This window comes from Taeniopygia guttata, chromosome 2, assembly GCF_048771995.1.
Source record: "Taeniopygia guttata chromosome 2, bTaeGut7.mat, whole genome shotgun sequence".
Classification (NCBI taxonomy): domain Eukaryota; kingdom Metazoa; phylum Chordata; class Aves; order Passeriformes; family Estrildidae; genus Taeniopygia; species Taeniopygia guttata.
Window position 1 is genome coordinate 35,555,903 of NC_133026.1, and position 23,741 is coordinate 35,579,643.

The following is a 23,741-nucleotide window of genomic DNA, read 5'->3' on the forward strand; positions in this document are numbered from 1 at the left end:
AAACCCATGTTCAAAAGCTCATTTTGAACAGTCACATACAGGTTCTCTTTTCAAATCCATTTCTGAATAAAGACACTTGGCAAGTCCATTGTACAGTCCACAAAATGCTTATGAGTCTGTTTTTCTTGTTCCATTGTCAGCTCCATAATAATCTCCTATTGACAGCCAGCATGATGGTACTCTTACAAATATGGAAACTCAAGGACAGAGATCCCATGCTGAACAGAATCATACACTTTTGTCAGCTTCAGCAATTGCTTACGAGGAGATCCTGATCACATCCCCGTGGGATGGCACACAGAAAATCAAACACTCAAAGCTCAGGGTAGTATTCCACCAAAATCAATAAGAATGTGAAACAACACACAGCAATTAATTATTGAGGATGTTTCCCAGACAATAATTTCAAGCAAGTTATTTAGTAAGTGTTAGGAATTTCTTTTAACTCTTTAATGCCAGGAGCTGGACATTTTTGAAATGTGTCCAGAGAAGCAGTTTTAATAATGTCATCAAGGCACTTGAGTTTACAGCAGTCCTACATGGTCTCAAGCTTACGCTTTTTGATGACCTGGAAAAAAACACCCTCAAAACTTAGGCACTGAACATTTCATTAGTAGGTTTGCTAGATAGTTCATAATATAACAAGATACTGAAAGAATTTTGTAGAAACCCAGAAACAATTTATGAAGAACACACATATCAAAAATGCTCTTAGAGAAAGACCATTCTCCTAAAGCAAGGAACTGAATTTCTGATGGTCAGATGCATTTAGTTAGCTCTGCTGTGAACTTTGGGAAAGGCTGCTACTTAATCCTACTGATGGCCAAACATATGGCCTTGGAAACAATAGCTGGTTAATTTTGCTCAGAGCTGTCTATTTAAACCAAGTATGAACTGAGTTAATCACGAAAAGATGTCTTCTCTGTCTTTTTATTTAGTAGTTGTTTTTAAAAGAACAATGTTAAAGGCATTAGGTATCATAATGTGCACCAGAAACCAGATCAGTGCATTTCTCTACCTTCTTCTTAAGATTCAAGAAAATCTCCTTTGAAAACGGACAGCAGCAGGGATCTTCATGCAAAAAACACGATCTTGTGGTTTGAGGAGAATGCTATGTACTGCATGCCAGGAGCTGGAACTGGAAAAGTATGTTCAAGACTACAGTCTTCCAACTCTGTCCTCCTTCATTAATATTTAGTAGAACATGTTTCATCATAACTACTGCACATCCCCCTCCTACTTTTCTCATTTATGGAAACAGATGTTTAAAATTAAGACAGGCTTTTTGTCTGCCTCTTATATTTTCCGTAGGTCTCACATGCTCCTTCCTTAGAAGACAGGAACAGTCATCAAGAGTTTACTGCTTATTTTAAAACCAACTAAGCCTAGCTAATGTTTTAAAAGAGGATTTAGCTCTTTCTATATGACTCAAAACTTTTGAAACTTTGGTACTTTTGCATCTCTAATAACAGATTACAAAAAAAATATTCTGCTAATCAAATAGCAAAGCATCAACTCTCATAGTTTTTCTATCCTATTACTCTGGACTGTTCCACTTCTTGCAGATTTCCAAACCATGCAACCTTTCTGACTAGAATGCTCCTTTGTTTAAGCCTGTACATTTTTAACCTTTACCAGTTTCCATTCACCAAATTTTGAATTTGAGAGAGATAGTTCATGTTCATATATATAGAAGCAAATATAAATGTAGCTTTTAGAAAGTGAAATCCCAGTGTGCATTCAAGTTTTCAAATAATCAAGTATTTTCACTGTCAATTACATCAAAAGAGGCCATGAGGGATAAAGCACTGGAGGGATGCCTTGGAAAATGCTGCCATAATCCCAAACCATTGATTTGTCATTTTAAGATCTCACTGCAACTGTGGCAGAGGCACAAGAACTAAAACAAGAACAAGGTAGAGAACAAGGCACTGAACAGAGCAAGAAAGCAAGCTTTGCAGTTTTACAACATGTTCCTTGGTAGCAGCCTCTGCAGAAGGGAACTGAAGGCTACAAACAGCACAGGGAGAAGAAATGTACTGAAGCAAGGAGCTACTGCAACTTACTGCTGTGCTGAAAGAAACAGAAGGTGGGATCTTAAGGCAGTGCTGCAGGAGATATTAAATTACAGTAAGCTACACATCTCCTGCTACTCGAGCCAAGAATGGGGTGAGATTAACAACTTGAAATTCCTCTCTGGCTCCTATCATATTCACTCCTGAGAACAATATAACCACACTAAAGATGCAGTGCAGCATGGTGCAAGTACACTTGCTCCTTTCAGCATATTTCATTAGATGACAGGTCTTGAAACCATTCTCATCCTCTGTGGTCCTGAGTGTGTTGATTTTTGTCAAATCATCGCCTTCTAGCACCTGTTCCTTCACTGAAGGCAAAGAGTGAACATTGCTGGCCACATGCTACAAATATTCAGTGAGTGTGGTATTTGTTCAAAAGCCACATAATGTACCTGTATACCCCCACCTTTCCCTGAACTCTGAAAAAAAGTCTTGAAATTATTCAAATAATATAGGATTTATTCTCTACAATTTGTTTTAGACTTGGGAACAACTGCTAGAGAGCAGTCAGCTATGCTCAGTCAATCCAAATATTTGATGCTCACTTCAAAAATAAGTCTGTAGTAATTCTGTCCCAAGCTCCTGCTCTAGGGAACTGGCATTTTCCAAAATGCAGACCATGTTCTGTCCAGGGATCTTTAGTGAGTAACTCCTGCACTAACTAGTGAACATAAGCAAGAGGAAAACAAAGATTTACAGAGATGTGTAGTTGATTGTTGTATCTAAAATCCATTTTAGTAAGTAGCAATAATGTGATTCAATGTGAGTGATTTTAGTCCATCTCTGTTCTAGGCAGTGAAAACAAACAAACAAACAAAAAACCCCAAAACCAAAAACAAACAAAAAATAATCAGAACAACAGGGGTATTTTAAAAGTAGGAATTCAGTCTCAAACTTACAGGCTTTACATTTAATTTGCAGGGAATACTACTTTTATTTTTATATCAACTGAAGAATGTTTCTTTAAAATCACATTGTTTCATCAAGCCATCTGTTACTCGTAGCCAAAATTACAATTTGAACAATTTTCTGGTAATTTATTTTAGCACAGCATGAAACATTATCATATTCATTGTTATTTAAAAAGTTATTTTTTTCCCACCAGACAGAAGTAGGATCATCAAAACTATCAACTACATACTTTATAATATCTATTTTTATCTTGGGCAAGGGGGTGACTTGAAAGCTGGTGGGGGCAAAGGATTATAAAAGCACTACCAGGCTCCTGGGAGAGTCCTGAAAATAGTTTTGCAATGTCCATGGAAGAAATATATCAACACCATTCTTACAGGGCTTAGTCAAAAGAACACAAGTTGAAAGAAGCTTAAGCAGGAACAGATGTTTCCCTTCACACCAGGCTGTTTAAAATAGAGTATATGCTATTTTTTACCATCTCTTGTTATATATACACTAAGAAAATGTTAACAAAATGCACTTTAATAAATATTATCACAGCAGATTACAAACAGCTGAACTATTGATGTTGAGTTTCAAGTTCTACTTCATGACCATATCTACTACTAACATCCAAATACTTAAAAAATAAAATAGGGGCTCTGTTTGCAATGAAAACATGCAGAAAACAAAACTGTCAGCTAAATGCTCAGCAATGGTTTTCATTACAATGCATTAAAGAAATAATGCTGCATTGTTCTCTTGCAAATACCCTGGAGAGTAAAGGTTTTGTGGTGGGATTTTTTGGGTTTGTTTTAAGGACAGAAATTATTTTAGAAGAGATGGAAATCACATCTAGGTAAATAATCCTAGGTAATAAACAAGACTCTAGAAGGGTCATTTTTTTAGCCACAGAGATAACTCTGAACTGCTTATTTATTTGAAGGACAAATCTCTGAGCAGTATTAAAGACTCAATTTTTTCCCCTCTTCTCTTTTACTGCCACCTGCTCTGACTGTACTTGCAGGAAACTTCTGAACAGAGCAGCTAAAACATATGTAAAATAAAGAATAATGCTTAGGATTACAATAACCATCCAAGGACCCCTGGTACCAATAAAGCAAACCTGGACTTCACAGAAGAGATCCCTGCAAGACTGCAGCATCTGAGTCAAGAAATCTGCCAACACACTAGTGTTCCTAAGAACCCATAAGCTGCATCTCTTTGTTCCTTCTACAAAAAAAAAAAAAAATCTCAATGTAAAAATTAAAATATGAAGAATAAGTAATGAAAGATAGCAGCATTTTCATTATTATTCTTATTATTATCAGTAAAAAAAATTATAATATCAATAATGTTCACAGTCATTATTTTCTAGGAAATTGCAGACTTTTGTCTTCTCATTTCCTTGTCATGCTGTTAATTAAAAATAAAAATATATATATATAAATACATATTATTAGGGAGACATTGGTATGTTTCTCATCTTCCACATCCCCTTGTCATTTCCTAATTAGACGCTGAAGACAGTTTAAAAACTCAGAAGCTGAGAGTTCAGAATCATTTCATTTTGCTTTCATGCAAAATATGGATATGCAAAGCCCCTTGTTTTGATCACACAAAACAAATGTTCATTCAGATGTGAGTAAATATGTAGAAAAAAAGTGAATCACTCCCTTGACTAGAAACATTTATGGAAAAGATTTTAAAAGCTCTTGAGAATTTCTATAGGTATTTAGCTGTTATTTTAGAGGAGACACCAAAGTCCTCCTAAATAATTCAAGCCTGCTTCTATCTTGCAACTTAAAAGAAGCTGGAGAATTAACCTGTCTCCTAAGAGCAACACCAACAAAAACTCTTCACCAATTAGAACCGTAACACTGATGACTCCTCAGAAAACAACGTGCATGAACTAAGACAGCAGTAATTCTGAAAACTCCAAAACAGCTGTAGAACAATGGAAGGGGAAAAAATCAAGAGAGCAGAAAAGAAGGATCTCTATATTTTAAATAAATTACCAAAGTAGAAAAACATGCAGTGAGAGTGACCTATAGTTTTTCAGGGTGTGTAGCAGTTTCCTATCCAACCATTAAGCCAATCTCCTGCCTGAGGCTCCTTCCAATGAGCAGAGGGCAGATAATAGCAGGGGGATCCAACTGCTCCAAGAAATGTCTCCCCCTTCAGAAGCACACTGAATTAAACTAGAGTTTAGCAATGCATATTAATTTCCAGAGCATAAACTAACACTTGAAACATTTTCATGGCATACCTCATGCCAGTTTTATTCCTGGTAACATTTACTTTTCCATTGAACTCTCAAGAGGGCTCAAATACAGTAGATCCTTTCAGCAACGCAGGATGAGAGTTCTGTTGTTAGTATTGCACAGCCTTTCTTTCTCTGCTCAACTTGCCTTTGTACCAGAGAACTGGGGGTCACTCTTTCAGAGGCCGACTCTAGATCAAGTACATGGGTGGCAGCACCCTTGCAATGTATTCTCTTGGCAAATTCCTCCTTGGGGTCCCATTCACTTACGTCTGACTGGTACCATCGCTTCCATGGCCCAGCAATGCTATTACTAGGCAATAAAATAAATGTCAAGAAACTTGCTGCAACGTCACTGTATCTGCAGGAGTCAAGATTATTTGTGGGGTGCTTTGGACTACAGAAGATTGTTCTGAGGATCAGTTAAGGGAGTGACACGTTACTGGCAGCTTTGGAGCCACCGATGGTAATGATCTGTACTCAGTGAAGTTGACCGAAACACAAAAGAAAGAAGAGCAATGAGCAGATTTGACACACACTGTCTCATCCAGCAGATTTCATGGCACAATAAGCATTACAAAGGTGTTTCACAATGGCAGTCCTGTTACAAGTGGAACCAGTCCACTTCTGAAAATGCAGAACCCATTACTCACTCATCTGTACTGCCTTAGTGTACAAGGAAGAAATTAGACTCATTTCTGAAGCAATAAGAACAGACCAGCAGGGAGAGATCCATGTCTAGCCAAAAACACAAAAGAAGGATGCCTGCATTTGGATTTCAGTTAAGCTGCATCATTTTTAAACCATGCTCTTCTGTGCTTATCATGCTTCCTAGTTCCACAGGGAAAAGAAATGTGAATCCTGCAATGATGTTACACTGGAAAAAAGATACCGTACATGAATTCCCTCTGATGGTCCATTATTAAGGAGATAACCAAGGATCCAAAAATGCGCTCCCTAAATTTTAAGAAGTCAAAACCAGGGAGACATGGTACAGAAGGAATCCTCTATTTCTTAACCTGTCACCAACATAGCAAAAATGGAAACATAAGAGTAAAACCTTCTGCCTGTTACAGTTCTAGACATGTACCAGATTGTAGATTCTAGACATGTATCAGATTGATACAGAAAACACAGGTCATGAGAAATGTATTTGGCATTCATGTATGATTGTGTGTCCAAAATAAATCTTTACTTGGGATGTCAGCCTAGCTCCTCCTTCCCTTACTTGTCTCTATAAACTCCAGAGAGCACTCTCAGATAAATAAATGATAACAGAATACACAGAAACAAAAAGCAACTAAGGAAGTAATTAAAGGCTACCCTATTTGACATGAGACGTAGGTCTAAGTATTACAAAATATGGTATCTGAGAAGTAACATCTCTACTTTCAACAATATCAGAATGATCTGAGTTCCAGTGATCAAAGTTCAAAAGTTAGCTTTGCTTATTAAAAAGCAGGTGAGCAAATCTTCAATCTCTGTTTAGCCTGAGAGCGAAAGACACTGTTAATAAAAATACAGCAGTACAATATATTCACAACAGTTTAGTTACTTCTTTCACTGCCCACAAATTATGTATCAAAGACACTATGGGACTTTTTGAGCTCTTTAGGACAGGTTAAGTCATGCTAGATCCATATGGTATCAAAGAACAAGCACAGTGTGGTGATATTGACATGATTTTAGAGTATAGGAAGAGCGTATTTTATGCAACATCACATCCCAAATATTTAAATATTCCCTGTCTTGCCACAGACAGAAACCGTGGCAGAAAAGCAGTGGAGAGAGTGGAGAACTGGGACAAAGTCCAGCAGCACAGAAAGATCTCAGCAACAGAACAAAGGTTTGACCAGAGTCTTCTTTGGAATTTCCTAAATGTTTTATAGTCAACATTGTACTCAGGCACTTTTTTTGGTGAGCAAGAAGCATTCTACGGGTGAAAGAACCTCCTTGTAATACATTTATATGGAGTTATAGAAGAAAAACACATATTACCTATTGCAAAATTGTATTGTGTTTGCAGAAGGAAGCAGTTAATATTCAATATTCTGTACAATTTCAATGCAACAAAAAGTCAATCCAGGAAAGTTATTAAAACTGCATCCTTGTTTAAACTCAAGGTTAAGTCATACTTACTCAGCAGTGCACAATAAAAGCAATAAAATTAATTTTCTTGTTGTATAGGATTTTTTTAGTAAGCTCAGGGAGAAAATTTAGACTTCTTATTCTGTTTTAAAAATACGGTTATTCTATTTGGTTTGTGGTTTTTTAAATACAGTAATTTGCAATACACTAAGATGCTAAAACTGTGGTAAAAGGCTCTGCTATGTAAAGCTTATGAAAACATAAAGGATTTCCCTATTCAATTAAAACATTCTATTAACTTCAATTGTATTCTACAGTTTGAGAAGAATTATAAGGCTGTTCATTTTTTAAAGAAAGGAATTGCCTTCTCTAACAGATTTTTGTTACTACTTTCTTTGAAGAACATCCTTTATTTTTCCATTTATCTTGTTTGTAAACATCTGGTTTATATGCCCTTAAAAGCAATGGACATTTTTGTTGCTCAGACAAATTAGTTAATATGACAATTAATTCCTACTCCCAAACAAGTCTTGTTTCCCGAGTTAGATTTACATAAAAGTGTTGAGACTTTCACAATGTGTATAATCAGATGCAGTGACACAGCAAGCACTTGACAGCAACAGCTTCAAAGAACTTCAAATTTCTCTACATCAAATAACATCTGAGGATGAGCGACATACTCAACCTACAGAGCAACAGTAAATATACATTCTAGCTATTAAAATTTAAATTATTATCTTTCAAAAAGGGATCTTCATAACCCCATAATCAAATGGCTTCTATCAACAGAAAAATTTCCATGTCTAGAAAAGCATTCTAAAGAGTCTCAGAATTGGATATTTATGGAAATAAGACGACTCCTGGATTGTCATTTTGTTTTCATGTTATCCATACTCTTTCTGAAGATACAAATGCAAAGATATTTTCTGTTTCAATGATGCACAATTTTGCTACCAGTTGTGACAGTTATGCCTACATTTCTATTCTGAGTCAAAGAACTGAAGAACAAAATCAAACATGTTGAAACTGGTACACAATAACTATACCAGTTTTTCCTAAGTGTGAATATATTGAAACAATCCAAGATAACATCAGAATAGTCGGAATAGTCGTGTAATAACACAGTTTGACCTGAAACAAATTTGGGCTCGTATTTTTGAATTTTATTATGTGTTCAAAAAAACTTCAGTTTGCTCTGATACCAAAATCTATATATATTTCAGTATCAGATAGTAACAGCTGCATTATTTTTAATCCAGTTCTTACAATTCATAGTAAAAATTAAAGATTGAAGATCAGTATAGTCTGTCAAGCTGAGTCCCCATCAAGCTCAAAAAGCCTATGCTGTAGTTTATTCTAAAAATTTTCTTAACTATTATCACTGCAAATGGACTAAAGGTAGGGGAACATGCCTACTCACACCCTGTGGCTAAATAAATACACTACTCAATGCTAGTTTATATAACATGTAACAGGACACAACAGATTCTGCAGAATTTAAAACAAGCACAATGTGAATCTGTTTTCAATAAAATGGACATAACCTGCTAATTTCCAGCCTGGCAGAATATTATAGTGTTAAAAGCAATTTTAAAAGGCAATAGATAAACAACTGCAGTGTTCATTTCAATTTCCCTACTATATATTTAATATTTAATTGAAAGCTACATTCTTTTGGTTCAAAAAAGCATTTAGGTTACCAGTACCAACTCTATCAAACACCATGTGATATTGAAACAGAACTTAAATAATCTGGGGGTAAAAGACCTTTTAGGTAAAGCACTCTCCAATAGGATATCGGAACACTAAAACAGAAACTATATATATTGTTTTAATATAAAATGTTGTACATTGTACGACCATCTTCTACATTGATATCATCTGTGGGAGGTCATTCTCCTGTGACACTATAAATAATTTTTTATTAATAACAGGACCAAACTTGTTTCTCTCAAGAAGTGTAACTGCTGTTCAGATACTTAAAATTACAAAACACCAAATTCTAGTGCAGTATTTCAGCTGGGCCAAGTGATACAAACACCCACTGCCAAGCTGACAGAACTAGAAACAGTAATTATAGTGCAAATAAAAGCATACTGTGTTTTGGGGGTTCCTCCCCTCTTTTCCTTTTACTCACTTTCTTAATAAAATCAGGAATCTCCTTTTTCTCTGAAAGGTGGTTTAAAGAGGAGCAGCATTCTACCTCCAAGACATATCCTTCACTATTGACGTCACCTTTTGAAGACCTAAAGAGGCAGACAGAAAAGAAGGATCAATTTCTGTTGTTATAAGTGGATATCCAAATATCCCATTTATAAGTATTCCTCCTGGAGAGCTAAACTTCAGACAAAACTTTGGTTCTAATACATTCTCCCCACTGAGCTCAATACAGTTCTGAAAACAGCAGCTACAGAATCTGACCCCCTTGCTAGGGGAGCAGATCACACCAGTAACTGCAGATGGTGAGATCCTTCAGGGACTCTCACCTTTCTTTTTCTGTCCAAGAAACACTTTGGCAGCCTGGCATCTAGGGCCAACACCAAAGGAGATGCATAGGTAATATAACTCAGGATATACAAAAGGAAGGTTCCAATGCAGTGGTCTGAGACAGATGCTCTGCGCCCCACAGAGCAGTCTGATATAAGATGCATTTCAGACAGCAATTAAAAGAAACCCCTTTTCTTTATCTAGAACTCTTCCAAGACAACATCTAAAATCAGGTGCTAATCAAAATAGTTAAACCTTCAGTCTTACCTTATGTTTTGTTTTTTGAGAACTGTAAAGTTGTGCCTGTAGTCCCCCTCTCATTCAGAAGAGACTAACTCCTAAAATACTTCAAAGCAAATGGCATCTGTCATATGCATTTGCTGAACAAATGAGCACTGTGGAAATAAAGTATTGGTCAAAATATGCCAAGGGACTGTTTGGAAGTTACAAGGAATGATCTCCAGAAACAGCCTGCAGGCAGCGCTACTGAAGGCAATTTTCATCTCCTCCAGACTCCCATGAAAGGAAACTGATACACCTGATCAATAGAGGATGCCTAGACAATTGCTTGCTTTCTCAGTTTTTCAGAAGAACACATGGAAAACACTAAAAATTAAAGCTAGCCTGTCATTAACAAAGCAGTTATCTAACACTTCCTACTGAATCAAAATATCTGGTTCTAAGTGAAGAACTAATCCTGGCCAGCAGTTGTTTGATGCCAGGGTACCCAGAGGACAGGAAGAAAGGTAGAGAAGTTTGAACTGGGAGTGTTGAGGAAGCAGCAAAACAGGGGCTTGGCAGGTTTTCCATGACTGCAAAAGCAAGCCTGTACAAAAGGCCTGTTCTGGGGACTGGGACTGCGTGACACATAGCTTCAGCTACAGATGGTCCCAGGGGCTTTCCCGAAACACTTACAGCTCCCTGGAGCCAGGCGATGCGTGGGCTGCTGACTGCAAACTGGCAGTGTTTCCTAGGCAATACTGCAGACATTTGCTATATGTGATCCTCCCACTTTCACACAGGCTACACTATCACTTCATTTCTCTTATCTCACTTATACCTGAACAGGTGGTAGCAGACTCTGCATTGTTTGGTAACACTGAAGACCTTTCCCTATTTGTTTTTTTCCCTCTTTTCTAGGTTCTTCTTACAACCTGTGGTTCATTCTCTACTTCATTCTAGACAAAAAATTTAACAAAGTGTTAAAATTTGTTAAAAAAAAAAAAGTTAGTGTTCATGAAAATTCTCCAAACATCTTTATAAAATTTACACAGGTCATTATTGGGGGACTAACAGTATTCCAGAACTACTCCTCTGCAACAGGCACACATAAATTAATTTAAGCACCAAGAACAACCCTGTCAAGAAAATAAAAAATCACTTTGAGAGGGACAACACAAGTACTGCAGACAACCATTTTTGCTGTTCTAAAGTCTGAGATAAGAAAATCCATCCTGTGCAGATTTTCTGCCACAGACAAACTCGAGAACATAAAAATAAACTTCAGAAAGCCTCCCTGCTAGTGTACTTAAAAAACAGACCTACTTTTTTTTTTTATCTGAATATGACTAACAGGAAAAGTAGCCCTGATGTTATCTAGCCATGTTCTAGACAGAAATAATATGAACTAGGGCTCTCTAATGCTTAAGCAATCAATAAACTCTCAAAACTGCCACTTGATATTGCAAAGTTAAGTCCATATAACATCAAGTGGAGCAAATACAACTCTCCATTGCTTTGGCTGTTGTATAACTAATCAGAAGTGTAGTACCAGCAACAGGCAGCAAGGAACCAAGCTCTTTTTAGACAACCAATCCCATTTTAAGGGGACAACTGCAAAACTCTACAAATGCAAGGAACAAACATCTCCAGTACTGCACTTCTTGGGCAGAAGCTCCCTTCCAGCCCAGTTGAGGAAGCCACTCCCCTCCCAGAGATTGTAAAATGCTACAGCTCAAATTCAAAGTCAAGATATCCAGTTCAGGAAATTAAGTATGTGTCATGCTATTTGATGTGCCCACCCATTTTATAACTCTGGCTGTTCATAACTGTGACCCACATGAAAATGCCCTGGCTACCTGAAAAAATAAATCCTTTTCAACCTATATTGGTAAAGTTTATAGACAGGTATATGGAAGAGAGAGGCTGGCCTTGAACCACACTCTCTGATTTTGTGCAATTTTTTGAGAACCTGCTTCCAACCTCTTTGAAAGGAGTAAAAGTTATCAGAGATACAGATTATATCCATAAAACTATAGTGATTATTACTGCAGCTGCTTTAAAATGTCCTATTTAACTCCTTTAAGAAGTACTTATTTTAAAATACACTTGCTGCTTGGACATATTTAATTGGAGACAATTAATTCCTTCTGTAACAGTTTGGGGGCTACTTCTGCACTAGGGCTTATGAAAGAAATGGCATCAAATATGAATGCACTCTGTTATGATTATTTTAGAGAACACACTTAACAGATCCTACTAAAGGCCATAAAATCCTTAGCTAAAATCTTCCAATAGAAGGACTCTTTACAAGAAGTATTTTTTCATGCTCTCAAGTAAATTATGTCTATATATATTTAAAGCAAGTCTTTGTTTATACTGATAGTTTTCATCTTTTTAGGAAAACTTTAAAAGCCTGTTATTCTGTCAAAAGCAAACAAACAGAACAAGTGTCATAGCTTTTCATGTGAAAATAATAAATACCTGTGGATGTCACAGACCACAAAAAATAGTATTCTGAGCAAAGCTAGGTGGGCAAGGAATTGTTTCCAGTCTCTATGCAGTAAACAATGCATTTCATACATGTATCACAAAGTATGTCATAAATATCATAAAAATCTCTCATTAAACTCTTTGAATATTATTAGTATAGCCATAGAGAAGTAGATAATTATAGGTACAGGCAAATTCTGTATTAACAGAAATTAATATAGCTTTAGTTTTATTAATTTAATGGGACTACTTTTAGGACCACTTTCACTAGAAACTATGAAATAGGACCCTCAAAAAATGTACATCTATCAAGATTCCAGAAGCAAGAGAAAACATCCAAAAAGCACAGTTCCGTGCACTTGCATTCCTCTGCTTTCTTCTGAAAAAGGACTGATGACAAGTGTGAGAAATAACCCAATAATCCATACCCAGGAGTCTTATACCAGTTTTATAGCACAGGATGTTACTGAGAGTCCAACATATAAAATACTTTAAAATTAAAGCAATGGTTTTATGTAAAGTTGATTTTCACTTTCCTATCACAAAATATATCTCAACAAAAAGCAGAAGAGAAAGAGAAATGCTGAGATCAGTTTAGTCAAAAAGATACGTAAGCTCCAGCAGTTCTAAAGATTTCCCTTTTCTTCTGGATGCACAGTCATGTTCTTCCTTTTCCTCCTCCTAAGTCGGAAAATTGAATCTTCCTCCCTTCACTCCTGCAATCATTTGGGTGTTTTGTATTACCTTTATTCCTCTGATGAAAAAAATCACTGGGTAAATTAAAAAAGATGCAGCCCTGAAAGAAGCACACCTGGATATGGATACACTAATGCTGTACCCTTCTTGGAAGCCAGGGTGAACAGGAGAAGCTGCTCCATCCAGACTCACTACAACACCCTGTACTCACTGTAACACATTTTGGGATACCTGAGAGGGAACACAGGGGACAGTGTGAACAACACTTGCACTTTCCCTGCAGTGAGGAAGGGCAGTCTCCCACCTCCTACCCCAGGAGAGGACAACCACTGGTTGGCCATGGAGATTGCCAGAAAATTTCACTGCAACTTACACACCCCGGGCTTTCATTTGCTTTTCTTTGTTATATATTGTTTGTTTATCATTAACAATTTTCCTGAAGAAGGGTTCTTCTGCCACTGTAAGTACCCTCAGTGCTCACCATGGACAACCTTAACCATAGGATGGCAAAGAGTTGAGATGGAATTTCAGTCTACCTGATGGTGAGCAGAGGGACAGCATTCACAGGTCTCGTGGGGTGGGGGTAGAGGGTACCCTCAAATTTTACCAATATGAAAAGGGCTCAGAACCACAGGATTCCAAAAAGCATCATCCTGAAACCTAAACAGAGCTTCTAGTGCCACTAAACAAGAAGATTATACATTGAATAAATAAGATTTTAACTTATAATTGGAAGTTCACTGGCCAAAAATATGTTACAATGGTTGTTTCACTAGGTTGTCATTTCCTGCACAGCTGTTTGCTGTTAAGCACCATTTCATGGTAGAAAAACCATAACCAGCTGTGGAGAACCAGTAACTTATACAGTAACTACTAAAGCTGACAACTTGGTGTCCCTTACAAACTGGATTTCCAACCCTTTTCAGATACAAGAAGGAATTGAGGAAGCCAACATTTGGTCCTAATCTTCCTGAAGTTCCTTATGCCCATGAGCTCTGCAAGCCAAAACACACTTGTAAACTGCACAGACATTCTAAAATTACTATTTCATTAAGATGATGCTAAGAATGTAAGCACAGTTTTGAGATTTTCCACTACACAGTAATGGTTCTGCCATTCAAACAGAACTGTACATCCATAACAAACTGGTCTACATTACAAAAACAACAAAACCACACCAAAGTGATTAACATGAGCAGCTGGTATCTCTACAACTTCAGGTTAAATTTCCAGCAAAACTAGAGTATCTGAAAACCAAGAATGCAACAGCTAAAAATCCATAGGTTTTGTGATGCCCAGGCAAAAACCACACCATTTTTTACAAAAAATAAAAGCAGGTTTATTGCATCCTAAGAGCCTCAAGTTTAACCCATGTGACACTGTCTTAATGTTATTATCTAAACATTTTCTTTACTATAGGAAATCTTATCACTTATTATTTGTTAGTAAAATTCATAAACTTTTTTTAGTGACAGTACATAAAGTTTCTTGAGAAAGGTTTGGGCATGTATTGATACACAGGCATCTTTAATGTGCAGTGTTTATAATTTTCAGAATACAGATGAAAGGACATTTACTTTGGGTCACTGTTAAAAGTTATTGTGAGGAAATATGTATTTCTTTGAACTTGTAACAGATAACAAGCCTTCAAAACTCAAACCATTGTCCTTTGAGCTAAAGGAAGATATCTGTTGACTCTTGGGCATGGAATAAATATTATCTTTCCATTAAGTTGAAATCAGCCTGCTGAGAGCAACAACACACACTGCATTTGCACACAAACCAAACCTATTGATCCCTAATGTTCATGAAGGTAAATTCAAACATTTCCCATCTTCAAGCTTAAATCCTACATGAAAACCAAACAGCCACACACACACATACGCATTTACATTCAAAATAAAAATATATTGTATTGATGCAAAGTACTTACTTTCACCAAAGTGAAATACCAGCAAAATCAGGAAACTGCAAAAATCTTTGTTTACTATTAAAATTTGAACTCAGTCTGTCATTTTCCTTTGCAGATAAACAGAGTTCTTGTTAGCCAGCTGATGGTAGTTTGAATTTGTAAGGACTAACAGACACAGGAATTACAGAAATAGAATTAGAATCATCTTATCAAGAGGATCTCTACAACACCTGACACCTCATTATTTTGCAGAAAGGGAAAACACCTGCAAAGCTGTTTGAGGTCAGAACAGAAATTTAGAACATTTAGAAACTCTAAAAAAATTACAATTACGTTAAACTACTTAGTCTACTTCTGCAGAGCAATGTTTCCCTGTTGGTTGCTTTACTGACTGAAGGCAAAACCTGTAAATGGTACATCCTAAGACAGTTCAAACAATGGAGAGAAATTCTTTGGAATATCATTTATATCCCCTGCTTCTCTATCATGGTATCAAATAAAGCATCTGCAAACATGTCAAAACTATTACAAGCAGACAGTTTATGAGTCCAGGCCCTGTACCTTTCCTGGTAAAAGAGAATGGAGGTTGCTTTCCAGAGCTGAGTACTTGGAAAGGGACATCAAAACATCTTAACTGACACTGAATTTTGAAACTTTAAGATACCAGACAGGGGTATCACACTACAGGTTGCTGGGAACAACTTAAAGCTGCTTTGTGCTGTGGTTTTGCTGTAATTTTGTTCAGGGGCTGACTCAGCAACTTCTCTGCAGGAAACAGATAACCTGCAACAGCCACAAGCTGTCCAAAACAAGAATGCACCCAAGACACCTGAACAGAGATTGTTAAAGAAAAAAAAACAGTGCGTATGGAAATAAAAGGCCAAGGAGAAAAAGGTTACTGCAGACACAAAGAACTACTGATTTCTACTCCTTGGGGGAATGTAAAAATGTGTTACACTCCTAAGCTTGATTAGCCAGAACCTCCCAAATACATGGACCTTCCCCCATTCCTTCCATCAGCAAAGACCCACTGTCACACATTCATGCTTTTCAGGCACCAGCTTTTCTTCCCTTTCCTGAGATTCAAAGTGCAAATCAGTGTGAATCTACTCTTTTCAAGCATGAGTGTGAACAGCAGGCCACACCAATGGTCCACGCCTGGGGCCTTCCCCAAATTCAGAAAAAAAACAATCTCCAAAAACCTGGGCTCAAAGAGTTTTCTTCGCATAACTGATACAAGATTCTTCAAGATTTCTTCCTCAAGAAACCCACATATCTCAGAACTCTGCACATACAATAGGACAGATAAGTGCTTTTTAGTTAAGTCCACTGAAATTTAGAGGCGGAAAGAAAGTATTAATGAGTGTTGAAGTTATTTTCTTTTATCCGACTCTATGTGACTTTCAAACTACTTTCCAATCAACTGCTCAGTGTATACCATGCCATTAGATGCTACAGAAATATTTAAATTTATTATATTAAATTTAATGAGAGCAACGGCACAGTTTTTTAGCAACTTGGTAGACTACCCTTCCTGCCCAGTGCCTCTAAAGTGATAAACACTCCTACATTTATTTCACTTACTTTAATTGAACGTGATGCCTTTTGCACTGCAAACAATTGCATTGTTGTTTTTTTAAAAAAATCTGTCCCTTAATTCCATATTTTCCCTAACACTTTTGGTGGATAATCCTTGGTTTTCAACATGTACAGCTTCCATATATGATAGGGATGTGTTTCTTCAAACGTCCTACAACAGGAATGACTCCTATTTCCATATTTACCACAAATGATTACATAGCCAAGATAACAAAGCCAGAGATACCAGATTAAACAGAAAGCTATCAAAGTGACTTTAAAAGTCACCTTAATGTACAATGCCATTGCAAATTCACTAGCAATATTTTGAAACTACAGGACAATGGCAAAATAGGATAAAAATAACACTAACAGGTACTTTCCATGAATTCTAATGCATAACATGCCACAGCATTACCTTTTCCATTTTATTGTTGAACAAATTTAGGCACTGCAAATCTCACTGACAGCAGCAGCATGGTGCTCCTGATACCCATCATTTCCTGCAGCTGACATAGCCCCTTCATACCTTTGGGGAGGCAGAGCTATAAAATTAAGTCCTCAAAGCACAAATCAACAGTATTACTTTTAAACCCTAAAACTGACATGGAAAGGTGAAACACTGACTAAAGACTAATTCAAGCATTCAGTTCTGTCTCTGTATAGATGGAATCAGCATTACTGTAGGCACTAAAGCAATAATTTCATTTCTGTTCCACTCAGAGTACAAAAAAAGGAAGGAGCAAAACACACTCGGTATCTGCCAGACAATGGACAGATGAAGTGCAGCGTGTTGGGGCCACCTGTGATGAAGTACCTGCAGTGAGAAAAGAGCTGCAGCCTCAGGTGCTCTGCACCTGGGAGTGCCCAGGAAGTCCAAGGATGGACCCCACACCAAGGTACAGGGTTTTTTATGTCTCTTGGCTCCCCATGAGCACCATACCACCAAAGGGAAGGATTTGCACTCCACAGCATAAATGAGGTTACTAGTGACCCTGCTACTGTGGCTGGACTACTTTTACTCCTAAAATCGTACTAGACAAATAAATACTCATCTGATCTTATCTTAAGCAGACCTAACTTCTACCCAAGATTTAACTGTTATATACAGAGACTGCCTTGAGATGACAAGACACCTGACAGTCCTCAGGGGAAAAATATAATTTAATCATTATCAGCAGTGTAATGAGAAAGGTTAATTAAAAAATTAACAGTATGTCTTTTTTCTTCATACTGTTACATATATTTAGTCCCCCGCTGTTTGTGGAATGACATAAACTTGCAGTTCAGATACAGGTGGTCTCTATGCAGGCCATAGTTATCTGAAATCTGTGCAACACCCTCTCTCTTAGTCACACTTGGGAATACAAATATCTGTTGCACCCACACACTATGGGAGAAGCTGCTTCCCTACTCTCAGCCAAACTCAGCAATGTTTAAGCTATATGAAACATCAAACTGATGTCATTTCCTTTCCTGGTACTTGTTTTTTCCCTGCTTCACCACATCTCTTCCGCTTCCCTAGGCGTCAAAATTGGCAGATAAGAGAATGCAGAGAAATGGGCTGTGAATGTAAAAGGAAATATAATTGGTTCAAGACTCTCTACTGTCTTCAGTTTTGTAGAGTAATTTACAGCTGTCTAAAGCGTGTGACACTGCACCCAAGTGAGTGAACAGGCAATTAAGATTTTGTACTTTTCCACAATCACTCTGCACGGATGTGAACCAATGGACACAGTGTGAGAGCAGCGACACTGAGCGCTCTGGCTTGAGGACCACATCAGTCCACTGAGAAGAAAGCTGCTCTTCCCTGACAGGCCTCCAGAGTTCAAACCTGGAAGATGTTGAACCCTCAAGACCCCTAACCAACAGAAGTCCTTAAGCACTTACTTAACATTACAAACTCATGCATGTAAACACTTTCAATGCTTGCAGCAAGGTATTGTGTAGGTAGGGAACACAAGGCCCCAAAAGCACACAGTCTCAGCCTACCATCACTCAACAACTCCACTGTTGAGCCAAACATTCTATGCTTTAACCATAAAACTCGAAGCCATTTAAACAATAACATCAGGCAAGCCAGCATGAAGTTCTGTATTAATAAAACTAAAATCAAGTCAAGGCAAATTAAGAGTTATTTTAGAAGCTCAAATTGCCCGCGACACCTAATGCCTACATACACTTCTAACAAAATGCAGAACTTTTTCCTTAGGTCAGAGGCTGAATTTCAACTCTGTCCATAACTTCTATCAACTGGCATCCAGGCTGAAGCAAATTGAACAGTTTGCTTTTTAAACAGAAGTATAAACCAGCTACATCCTTTCCTTCAAGCATCAGCACAAAGAGGGACTAGGATTAGTGGATGGAGGCTTAATTATCTGCCAGCCTTCAGAATTGGTCATGGTAAGAAGGGCTGAACTGGGGAATGGAGCTGATGTAGGAAACTGTAGAGAATGGCTGCAACAATACAGGTAGCTGCAGTATTGGGGGTGGTCAGATTATATTAAATTAGGTTTTAAATCATTAACCAAAAACCGTATGTTTACAAATATCCACATTTGAACTTTCTTCTGGGCTATTTTACAGCACATCCTATTGATTTCTTTTAGAAATCATAATAAATCATAAAAGAACAGAATTCCCGTTTCTTTATTCATCTTCACACTTTGATTATGTAAAATATTCTTAATACATTTTAATAAGTGAACAAAGCAGGAAAGCTTTTTATTTATGGAGTTTGCACTGACTAAAACTTCTATTGTTTAGAGAAAAGAAGGGCCTAAAGTCTACACATAAATTTAAGAAGTATGCATTAGTACTACAGTTCTCAAATTAATTGCGTTAACTGTAACCATCTAAACACAAAATACGCCTTTTCTAAGCAAACAATTCTCCTGTCGTAATTTAATTTAATAAATTTTTAAAGGGTACCAACAAGACCATCCTCACAAACTGTCATACATAGGGCTTGTTTGTTTGCCTCTCATGACAACACATCCCAAAATACAGAGCATATTTCAACTTGTTATTCTCCAAGTCGCCTGCCAAACTGCAGACAAATTGTAAACATGAAGAACATGTTAAGCCTATTCAAGCCCACAAAAAAAAAAAAAAAAATCAAGTCTTGCACAGTAAACTCTGCTATAATTTCCTGATGTAGGTCAAAACTCAGCAGGAAATCACATTGTCTATTTTTATCCCAGTTCACTGGAAGTGCTTTACCTTTCTGTTTTCTTGATAAGCACAGCCCTGAAGATTTGTTCCTGGGGAGTTTTCTCTTTTTCATCAGTTGGTTGCACAAAAGGGTGGACAGCAGCCAAGACAAAGCCCTGCTGGTACAATTCTTCCAGCTGAGCTGGAAGATCATACAAGGAGGAGAGCTTGATTGCAGATGATCCTGGCAGCTCAGCTGGAAAAAAAAAAAAAAAGAAATTGGTCAATAATCCAACACTGGACTATCGTATATTTTAAAATCCAGGCTCTTCAAAGTCAAGTAAGCTTCACACTGATCTACAATATTAACACCAAAACTGACCTTTCCTGAGACCCATTGTGTATTTCATATTTTAAGCAGGTTGTCTTGGCGAAGGACTTGTATTACACAAGAGACTCATGCAATTAAACAAGAAATCAGAAACATTAAAATGCCAAATCCACTACACAGTCTGGCAGAGATAAGTCGAAGAATTTAATAAAAACAAGGCAGTTGGTCAAAAGATATTCTAGGTTTTGGCAGTTGTCATAGTAATGCAAGTAAAGAAGAGTGAGCCATGAGTCAAAAACACAAAACAAGAGAAAAAAAGAGTCAATGAAGGCAGAACATGTCAAATTCAAAAGCTATAAAAAGAACCATCCATCTATACAAAATCAGATTAAGAGATCACTGATGCAAGATGCCAATGAGACCAAGTATCTGCCAAAATGTCTGAAGAGAATTTTGTAGGTGTATTGATAATAGGAACGTTGAGTGGTGCATACCTATAGCAATGACAAACCTTTTAGAATAAACACTAAATATTATACCTCAGGGTTTAAGCAAACCTATACATATTAGAGATGAGGATGAGACATAGCATATGAAAATAATCCTTCCCTAATCTGCTTACTGCAAGGTTTTATGCTTTCCTGTCAAGTATTTGTTGCTGACTCCTATCAAGACACTTGACATACACATGGATATTTCAGTCAGTATAGCAATTGCCCTTATTTCTTTGGAGTCTTGTGGGATTCAAAAGGAAATCTCATAAATCACCTCAAACAATCTTTTATTCTCTTCTTCTCTACACCAGTAATTCCTCATACACTTTTTGTATTTTATAAGAAATGACATTTCTGCTTCCTGACCTTTGTCTTTTCACTTCCATCTCACTTGGAGGATATTTATTAGGTCATCTAAACCATGGCAGGCCATACAGGGTGGTGAGGTGCTGGATGTTTTTCCCTCCCGCTGAAACTAGGAGGGAGGGGATACTGAGAGAAACACAACAAAGGTTCCCAGTACCTTGCATGCCTTTGCTAAAACAAAAAAAAAAAATCACTGGAGAATAGTTTGTTTGAATAAGCCAGCAGTGCAAAATAAGGTTTCATTGTACTGCTTTTTCCATCAAACCATATGGCTACCCTCTATGAATAATTTAAGGGTTATCAAAAAACTAATAAATATTCAAACCAAATAATACCAAGGAATAATTTAAATAATAATAGAATAGATGTGCTTGGTATGTTTTTTTTCCTCATATAAGACCACGTTCCAGAAGGGAATAATGGAACTTTTTGACCAGGAGTTTAAGATGGAGAAATTTTTATTATTTTTACAAATAAAATGAGATCCAAGCAACATGCACATTGACAGACAATAGGACTCTACCTTCTACAACAGCATACAAATCACTTCAGTCATAAAAAGAGCTGGTACAATGAATAATGCATAATAAATAATAAACTCAACAGTTACTTACTGGAGCCTACTGGGGATAAAAATACAGAAACCCAGATTTTAGAACTCCATTTTCCCTCTTGTGCTCAGAGACTCCAAGTATTTTTGACTACACTGCAACTAATTAATTTCTGAATAAGGGGTCTCCTTGGATACAATGGAATGACTAAACACTACTTAGTACTGTTAATTCCAGTCAGAGTGGTCCAATTTTTAGCCATCCCCTATGAAAACTAATGCTCGCCTGGCGTATGTATGTAGCATCAGGATTCTTGTCAGGATAGCCTGAGTAAGATTAGCAAAAAGTCTAGTCATTAACATGGGAGACTGACTGCTTCCTCCTAAAAGCTAAACATGAGGAAAAAGTGCGGAAATGCATGTAATTGAAGCCTCAGGATGTAACTTGATTAAAAAAAGAAACGTAATAGAAAATAGAGATGGGTGGGATCATCCAGCTAGTTCATCCTACTACCTAAAGGCAGGATCTGTTCTAGTTTAGTTGTTTCTCCGTTTTTCTCATCTATTTTTAAAAACCTTTAGTAATGGAAATTCCAGAAGCCCCCTAAGTCATTTTTCAGCACCTCTCTATTCATCCTACTCAAAACTCTTTCCTGCCATGTGGCCTAAATTTCCCTCTCTTCAATTTATGAATGCTACTTGCCCACTAGAGTATTTATTTTCTGCAACAGGATTTTATAACTCCTAACACCATTCGTGACTTAATCTTACTTTCTTTATACTGTATAAACTCAGTCCTTTCAATGTTCCTGTTCTCATGTCTTCTGTATTTCTAAGTAACTTTTTATGTCCCCTCCCAATTCTATTCAACTGGTCCACATTTTACTTCAAGTATAGTACCTAATTTTGACCACAGTGATCCAGCACAAGCCTCACCACTGCTCTGTATAATGGAAAACTAATACTTACTATATCTTATGTCAGTTTACAGCATTGGGGGAAAAAAATCAAAGTAAATTCTTCTCCCCATAACTAACAGTGGCCAATTTTCCTGGTCTTCATGAATTTTAGGATTTTTCCTCTCAGTTTTCAAGGGCCATTCTGACTTTCATGCTACGAACAGCACTTCTCAGATTCACATACTGTAATAAACATACTCAGCAGTCATTGCTGCAATAGTTAATGAAAATTATGAACTTTTAACAGACTCTGACCAGAAAAATTTTAAGCCTTACAGCTAATACATCTTTTTGGTTTGACACTGAACTATTGCTAATTTCTCCTCAGATTAGAGATCCTTCACAACAGAAAGACAGTTCCTGTTACACAATTGATACCTACAAGGTCTCTGAGTTTCCTGGATCTACAGATCTGTGTTCTGCATTCTTGTTACTCTCCAACTGGTTTGAGTTGTACAGATTCCTCCCCAGAAATCCCTGCTACACATCATCCTCTGGATATTTAATAACTCAATTTTTCTAGTATCTTTCTGGGCATTAAGTTAGGCAAACAATCTCACAGGTCTCTTTAAATGTAGGTTAAAAAAGGACATCACATTTTGCTACAGAGTTGTATTCATTCTTCAACAGTTTTCAATCTTAAATGATAAAATTTCAATTATTTCTTCAGCTGATTCCTCTACAGTGCATACCTGTAAGTTTGACCTACTTGGAAACATCTAATTTATTAAATCAGTTGTCAATTTAATCTTTCCTTACTTTACCTTAGAAAAATGCTAACATTTTCAAAAAACCTTACCCACTTTCCAGTAAAATATATTAAAATGCTTGGTTTAGTTGTTAAAGAGAATTCTAACTATATCACTTTGGAAGCAAAAGGAAGACCAAAATTGTGTACAACAGGAACCTGTATAAGGTAAAAGAGCAAATGAAGAACCAAATAAAAGCTTGCATAACACCAGCACTTATAAGCCTTCATTTTAACAAAAGATAATGCTGACTTCTTTTATCAGCCTCTTTTTTTGCTCTTGAACTGCAGTTGGCTCTAAGTTTTAGGTTCTGGTACATATTTGCACATTTATTGTTGTATTTCTCAATGTGACCTCAAAAGATTCCTTTGTTTATCATCTAGGTGAGTGTGTAAGAAACTTGTAAATGAAAGAAGCCACATTCTTCAGTT

The 23,741-nt window shown here is 36.9% G+C and overlaps 1 protein-coding gene across 2 annotated transcripts in view; it reads right to left on the reverse strand.

Moving 5' to 3' along the window:
• The window catches only part of RFTN1 (raftlin, lipid raft linker 1), a 95,100-nt gene that overhangs the window by 34,928 nt on the left and 36,431 nt on the right, over positions 1-23,741 (reverse strand). For both annotated transcript variants that reach the window (XM_072925682.1, XM_030264931.3), the window contains exons 3-4: positions 19,931-20,117; positions 9,461-9,569 (exon numbers count right to left, since the gene is read on the reverse strand). In XM_072925682.1, the coding sequence (XP_072781783.1) occupies positions 9,461-9,569; positions 19,931-20,117 (296 nt within the window). The remainder of the gene's footprint in view (positions 1-9,460; positions 9,570-19,930; positions 20,118-23,741) is intronic.